General features: G+C 38.6%; 1 protein-coding gene across 1 annotated transcript; it reads left to right on the forward strand.

Annotated features, from left to right (window-relative positions):
- Positions 1 to 264: 264 nt before the first annotated feature.
- ANXA1 (annexin A1) lies at positions 265 to 6328 on the forward strand (the record flags this gene model as incomplete). The annotated part of the gene is made up of 7 exons (XM_010152107.1): positions 265 to 361; positions 1372 to 1451; positions 2591 to 2647; positions 3457 to 3550; positions 4156 to 4251; positions 5320 to 5378; positions 6206 to 6328. Coding segments are annotated over 7 exons (606 nt in total), but the record flags the coding sequence as incomplete, so codon positions are not given.
- Between the last annotated feature and the right edge of the window lie 719 nt (positions 6329 to 7047).

The raw sequence follows: 7047 nt of genomic DNA on the forward strand, positions 1-7047 counted from the left end.
CTCTTTCCTGGCTGAACACAGCACATATGCTCACAGCTTGGTCCCTCTGGCACATCTTTTGGGTACTTTTGATGTTAGATACGATAAGAAATTAATTCCAAAAGGGCTAAAATAACAGTATTGTATGGAAGCACAGTGTTGTTTTTTTTTCTTTTGTTTGACATGGGGCCTTCAATGCTAAATCCATTATTTTCACCTTAGTTCTGGCTTCTAAATTTTAAGTTTGTTTTACCAAATAACATTTCTTAAAATTCAACCAATTTTTATCAGGGGCTTGGAACTGATGAAGATACTTTAATTGAGATTCTGGCCTCAAGAAACAACAGAGAAGTCAGAGAAGCCAGCAGATACTACAAAGAAGGTAATTCAGAGTAAGAAAGAAGTATTAATGGTATAACTCTGCAGTAGACACATTACAGCCATAGCAGCAGTTTTCAGTTTCAGAAGTTGAGATGACCTAGAAGGAAACTGAAGCTTCATGTAAGATAAAAGGAGTTTCAAGGCAAGGGGATCATACTGGCTTTTTCTGATCTACAAAGATCCCAACACAGAAGGGAAGGGCACATCATAACTGCCAGAACTGCCGATGTCTCATGGAATAAGACATGCACTTAGGTACTTTCTAGGACTCAAGCAAAATCCAGCTGCCTTTTTTCTCTTGTAACTAAGGCCTGGCTGACCTTTCAAGATCACACTGGGCTTAAAAAAACCAACCAACCAACCAACAACAACAACAACAACAAAAAAAAAACAGAAAACACCAATCCCAACAAAACCACCCCCCCCCACACACAAAAAACTTGTTGAGTTAGTAACACAGATAACATTAGCAGAAAGATAAACCAGTGAACTAAAAGGGGACAATCTGTGAAGAGATACCTAAAGCACGATGTGGTATCTCTCATAAGTGTAGTGTTTTACTGCAGTCTATCAGTATGGGCTAACTTTCCCAAGGGATTTCCATTCAAATACTCTCAATTAGAAGCCCAAATTAATAGTCTGAGGTTTTGGAATAGTTTTTTGATTTACTTTAGTCCTGATGAGGACAACCAGAAATAAGAAATAGATCAGAGAAAGTTTCAAGTTTTCTCTGTACCTCACAAGCAAGAGTCCAAGACAATGCCACCCAAAAGACCTTAGAGTAAGACTTTTTCAGGAGATTTTCAGTCTAGCCTCCAATTTCACAGCACACCTCAGGGATTAGAAGAAAATTGCATTCCTAGGAGGCATATTTAAGTGGGAAGTTAAGAAAAGGCTGAAAAAAAATCATAGAATGCTTTTGGTTCCAAGGGACCTTTAAAGATCATCTAGTCAACATATTTATTTGATGACTTTGAAACAAACTATGAACCCTTTTTCTTTTGGTTTCAGTGCTGAAGAGAGATCTAACACAAGACATTATCTCTGACACATCTGGAGACTTTCAGAAGGCTTTGGTTGCTCTAGCCAAGGTATGTTGTGCTTAAACATTTTCAGTGACATAACAAAAAATCTATTTTAGAGAAAGACATAAATAAATAAGGATGTAGTTAATATTTATTTTTTGGCATTATTTTTATTTACATATCTTAGACCACATGAAATTGTTCTTAAGCTAAAATGAAATTTTATATCAAATGCATTTTAAAAAAACCAGCACTGTTTAGTTATTTTTAATCAGTTATGCTTCTAAGACTTCCTATTGCTGGCAGCTGCCTGTAAACACACAAATAATGTCATGTCAATGGACTGGAAATAGAAAAGAGAAATTTTTACAATTAGAGAAATAAATCTTTTGGCTGGCTCTTCAGGTATTTTTCTAGTAGTTAGATAATGGGATGAGGCAGGGAGCCAACAAGCGGAGCAAGTATTTTGCAAATTTGTGTTCAGAAGCAGACGACTTTGAGCAATGGACCTGACCAATAAAAAGACCCTTTTAAAATGCATAAATATTTGATTCCATGATTGTTAAGCACATCTATATGAAGTTTATACATGCACACACGATCATTTTTTGTTATGTCCATGTGCATTGTTTTGTTTTTCAGTTTTTGGTATCAAACCAACTTGAAAGGAGTCTTTCTAATGGTCCTCAGGGAAAAAAATCACAGCTTCCAAACCTGTAACTTCACATTAACAAAAATACTTCCTGTACATTATAATGTACAAATTCAGAAATAAGTTGCTAATGGCCTTAGAAATGTAAGCTCTGAGTGATTAACAAATGAAACAGATTTATTCACAGAATTGCTGACATAACTATTTATCTGCAATTATGTATTGTTATGTATACGAATGGTAGTGCAGAACTCTCAAGTGCTGAGTTTTGATGAATTGAATGATTATGAGTACCTGTGAAGGTTCAACCTGAGCATGAAGAAACACTTCTTCACTGTGAGGGTGACAGAGCACTGGAACAGGCTGCCCAGAGAGGTGGTGGAGTCTCCTTCCCTGGAGACCTTCACAAGCTTCCTGGAGTTTTTCCTGTGTGGTCTAGTCTAGGTGATCCTGCCCTGGCAGGAGGGTTGGACTAGGTGATCTCTAGAGATCCCTTCCAACCCCTACCACTCTCTGAATCTTTGAAAATTTATTTATTTATTTACTTGTGTAGGCTGACCGATGTGAAGATTCTCATGTGAATGATGAGCTTGCTGACAATGATGCCAGGGTAAGATCATACTTGACACTCTACAGAGCTTCTTCATCTGACTTGAGATTACAAACCGGCTGGGAATGTTCTGCCTGAAGCTTGTACATGGCAAACGTGACAGATTAATACAGTGTATGCTAATCTTTTTCTGAGATGATACTGTTTTACAAAGTTCATGTAAGCTTTGCTATCTGAAGGAATTTAAGTCTTCACCCTAATATCTAGCTTTAGAAGTATTTCTGCAAGACACTCTGCTGAGAGAGTGTTATTAAATTGTCTTTGCTGCTCTTTGGAGGTCTTTAATTATTACTTCTAGAGAGGTTTGAGAAAGTGAGAAAAATGAAGGAGATTGATTTGGTTCTTACTTTCCATTAAAGTCATCCCTGAAAAGACAAGGAGTACTTGGTGCATAGACTGCTCCTTCATATTTGTCCAGTTAATGTCAGAGATAATACTTTTGGTCTGAAGGAAGTTTGCCAGTCCTAAACTCCCAAGCATATCATGATACATGAAAAATATCTTCATCCAAGAATGTAATACACCCAAGAGATCTAGATGGTGATCGTAAAATGTCTGGTAATGTGTTTTGTAGCTACATAGTGTTCTCTAGGTACTATTATGGCGTAAGTGAGGTATGAAGTATTACTTGATAAAGCTAGAATTAGTCTGAGGTTGTGTAGAGTGCTGTTATGGATTGTGTCAAGGGCTAGACTTCCTTATTGACAAGTAATGGCCTACCTTTGGCTGGTAGCCTCAGAAGTACATTATTTCTGTTTGGGTTTTACTACACTGATGTTAACTTTACTATTCTATTTTCTTTATGACAGGCTTTGTATGAAGCAGGAGAGAAAAGGAAAGGAACAGATGTTAATGTGTTTGTTACTCTTCTTACTACAAGAAGCTACCCACATCTCCGAAGGGGTAGGTTGGATGAAACTTTGTGCTTCACAGGGACTGTATTTTGAACACGGCCTGCTCATGAACTCAGAGAAGATAGAGATTATCAGGACATGACTCTGCTACAAAGTCTTTGTAATTGGGCACATGCTTGCTGACTAAGGGTACAGTTGGCAGCTTGGCTGTTCTTTCCATGCTCGTGATGAGCAATACTATTGAGGTTGTTAACAAAACTATTACCATGAAGTCTCACATGGCTAGTGATCACAAGGTCAAGAAATCAGTGTGGCAGGGGATCTGAATGCTCTCCAACATGGTCTCGTTCCTCAACCAATTTTCCCTGGGTAGAGGGGTATCATCTGATGTCACAGGTTCCAGTGATCATTGAACCACCTCTATCCTTATCAATGGGAACACGAATCCTAAAGTCCCATTCCTTATGCTGGCTCCAGTAGCCCATGTGGTAACACTACTCTTTATACTGTGCTGGCTGAAGAAAATGAAAGTGATGTCCTGCAGTCAGACATCTGTGCACACTGCTGCAGCAGTGACAGCAGAATAAAGCAGAGGAAATGCAGGGAGAATACTGTATTTTCATCAGTATTCACTGAGTCTTCTTCCTTATTCAGTCTTTCAGAAGTACACCAAATACAGCAAGCATGACATGAACAAGGTACTGGATTTGGAGCTGAAGGGTGATATTGAGAACTGCCTGACTGCCCTTGGTAAGTGGTTCTGCAGATTATAACCTGATGTATACATATACTGACCATATGAAAACCTACTTTTTACTTCCATCATACTTGGTCTGATCGGAAACCATTTTGGGCTTCCTCTGTTTCAATGAGAAAGCTGCTAAATATTTTGGAAAATCTAATTGGAACACAGTGATTTAATTGAGTTTTTAAAAGTCAGTTATAGTTGATGAATGAGTAGAAATACCTCTCCTAATATGTAAAAAGGTCTTTTAGGAGAACAGATGTGTCATCAATATAGGACGATCTTTACAGGAAGTCAATATACCAAAACAAAGCTGTCAGAACAGGCACAATATCTATAAAAAATACAATAGTTTTGAAATCATCTTCAAAAAAAAACCTGACACACCACTCATCTCTACATTTTGTTTTATATATAATCATTTTTAATATATGATGATTAAAAATATAGCAGATTTTCTTCTTAGGTTTTGTTCAAAAAAATATACTTACAAGGTGTATGATAAAGGTGTGTATTAAGACCTTTAACATTACAGTTCCTCATAAACAATAAAGTGAGGCAGTGACTCACTTAAGTCACTCTTATCAGTGGACCAGCAGTTGAATCATAAGCCAGATACCCATCTTGTTCTCAGCTTTTGTATCACAGTCAAGAGTATGTTGGATAAAAGAATGAATCCCATCAGATCCCTCTTAATATCAGAGGTGGAGGGCGGTAACTTAGTATAACTTGGTTTACAAAATGTCACATCATGACCTCCGCATCTGCTCTAGAGGACAAAATGCTTTCACATTTTTCTTCTCAGGAACAGCAAAATCTGTCTTAATTTTGTGGCAGGAAATTAGGGAGCTTAGTCTTGTAGCCATTCTATTCTGACTGAATTGCTTTCTGAATAGTCAGAGGAAAAGAACTGCTACTTCTTCCATATTTTGAAGACAGGTAACAAATAGGTAGATAAATAGGATATGCTGTTGGGAACACTGAGACTGCTTTTCAAGTGTTTCCAAACTTTTGCCTTTTGTTACTTGTTACATGTATAACAGATGTGACCTTATCTCATTGTTTCATTACAGTGAAGTGTGCCACAAGCAAGCCAGCTTTCTTTGCTGAAAAACTCCACTTGGCAATGAAGGTAACCTAAAGAAAACGTTTCTCTATGTAAACATGGGGTGCTCTGTGAGCTGGAAAATAACAAGTTAGCTAGAGCTGCCTGAGCCCTTTGTGTGATATAAAAGGACTGCAGAAGGAAATTCAGTGTATTTCTCTTTCTTCTTCTGTTCTTTCCTTTGAAATTTCTGTCTTTCTATAGGAAGAGCTGTCCATTCAGGAAGGCATCTGTCCATCCACACGTGTAACTTCTACTCTAGATGGTGACAGAAAGCTAACTTGAACTATTCTTATATATGAAGCTGCAAAAATACTAGCAAAAAGTGAATAGGAAAACAATTACAGATCTGGACAAGAGCCTTGTAGGAGTCTACCCATGGTCCGTCTTGAAAATTTGGAACCTGAGTTGAGTGAGGTACCTGGAGATCCTGAAACAGTCTAGTATGCAAGTATTTTCATAACTCCTGTGACTTAGTTAGGAACAGTATGTGAAAAATTGAGCAAATGGTTATGAAAATACAGTTCATTGCACTTGGACAAAAAACTTTAAAAAGGTAGTGAATTCTAGGTTGTCTCTGGTGACTGGTAAGTACTGTGAAGTGCAACAGCTAAAAGAAATGTGTGAAAGAGGAAATCCAGGGATGGAGGTAGCCTGTCAGCAGTGAATTGTGCTCATAGGGAACAGAAGGGGGATATAAGAAGAGCCCCTTATGGAAGATGTTAAAAGGAATAGGAGTAGGCTTTGTACACTCACAAAGAAGTCTGGTGTATTAACACACAGAACCTTGATTTAAGATGTTTCAATTACATAAGTAGTATCCTTTTTTTTTTTTTGGATTCTTATTTTAACAGGGTTTTGGGACACGTCACAAAGAGCTCATCAGAATCATGGTCTCACGCCATGAAGTGGATATGAATGAGATCAAAGGCTATTACAAGAGGCTGTATGGCGTCTCTCTCCGCCAAGCCATTATGGTACGTTTTCTCTCAGGTGACATGTGAAATGTAAAACAGCCAAATGATTTTTCGAAATTCAGTAAGGTCTTGTTAACTCTCCTGACCCTCAGTCACCAGTTCATCCAAAGTAACTCATTGTAGCTGAGTAACTCATGCGCCCAATGATCCACATGCTGGTAGAACTAATTCACTTTCTGGAGTAAAGTTCTTGCCACAAAAGCTGTAACAATTTGTTTGTGACAGTACATGTATCAGGATGTAATCTTACAATATAAAACAAGAGCTGAACGGAGATTATCGAATGCCCAAGTTCCTGTGCTTGGGCAGACATAAGGTACATTGACAGGAGAGTGAAGATGTACCACCTTGGCTTAGACAGATGTACTCTTCACTGGGTTAAAAACTGGCTAGAGGGCAGAGCACAGGGGTTGTGGTGAATGGAGTGAAGTCTAGTTGGCAGCCGGAGACAAGTGATGTCCTGCAGGGCTCAGTCTTGAGGCTGGTCTTGTTTAACATATTTATCAACGTTCTGGCTGAGGGGATTGAGTGCTCCCTCTGTAAGTTTGCAGATGACACTAAGTTGGGTGGAAGTGTTGATCTGCTGGAGGGTAGGAGAGCCCTGCAGAGGGATCTGGACAGGCTCGATTGATGGGCTGAGGTCAATTGTATGAGGTTAAAAAAGGCCAGGTGCCAGATCCTGCATTTATGTCAAAACAACCCCAGGCAGCACTACAGGC

Source organism: Eurypyga helias, unplaced genomic scaffold, assembly GCF_000690775.1.
Source record: "Eurypyga helias isolate BGI_N326 unplaced genomic scaffold, ASM69077v1 scaffold49875, whole genome shotgun sequence".
Taxonomy (NCBI): Eukaryota; Metazoa; Chordata; class Aves; order Eurypygiformes; family Eurypygidae; genus Eurypyga; species Eurypyga helias.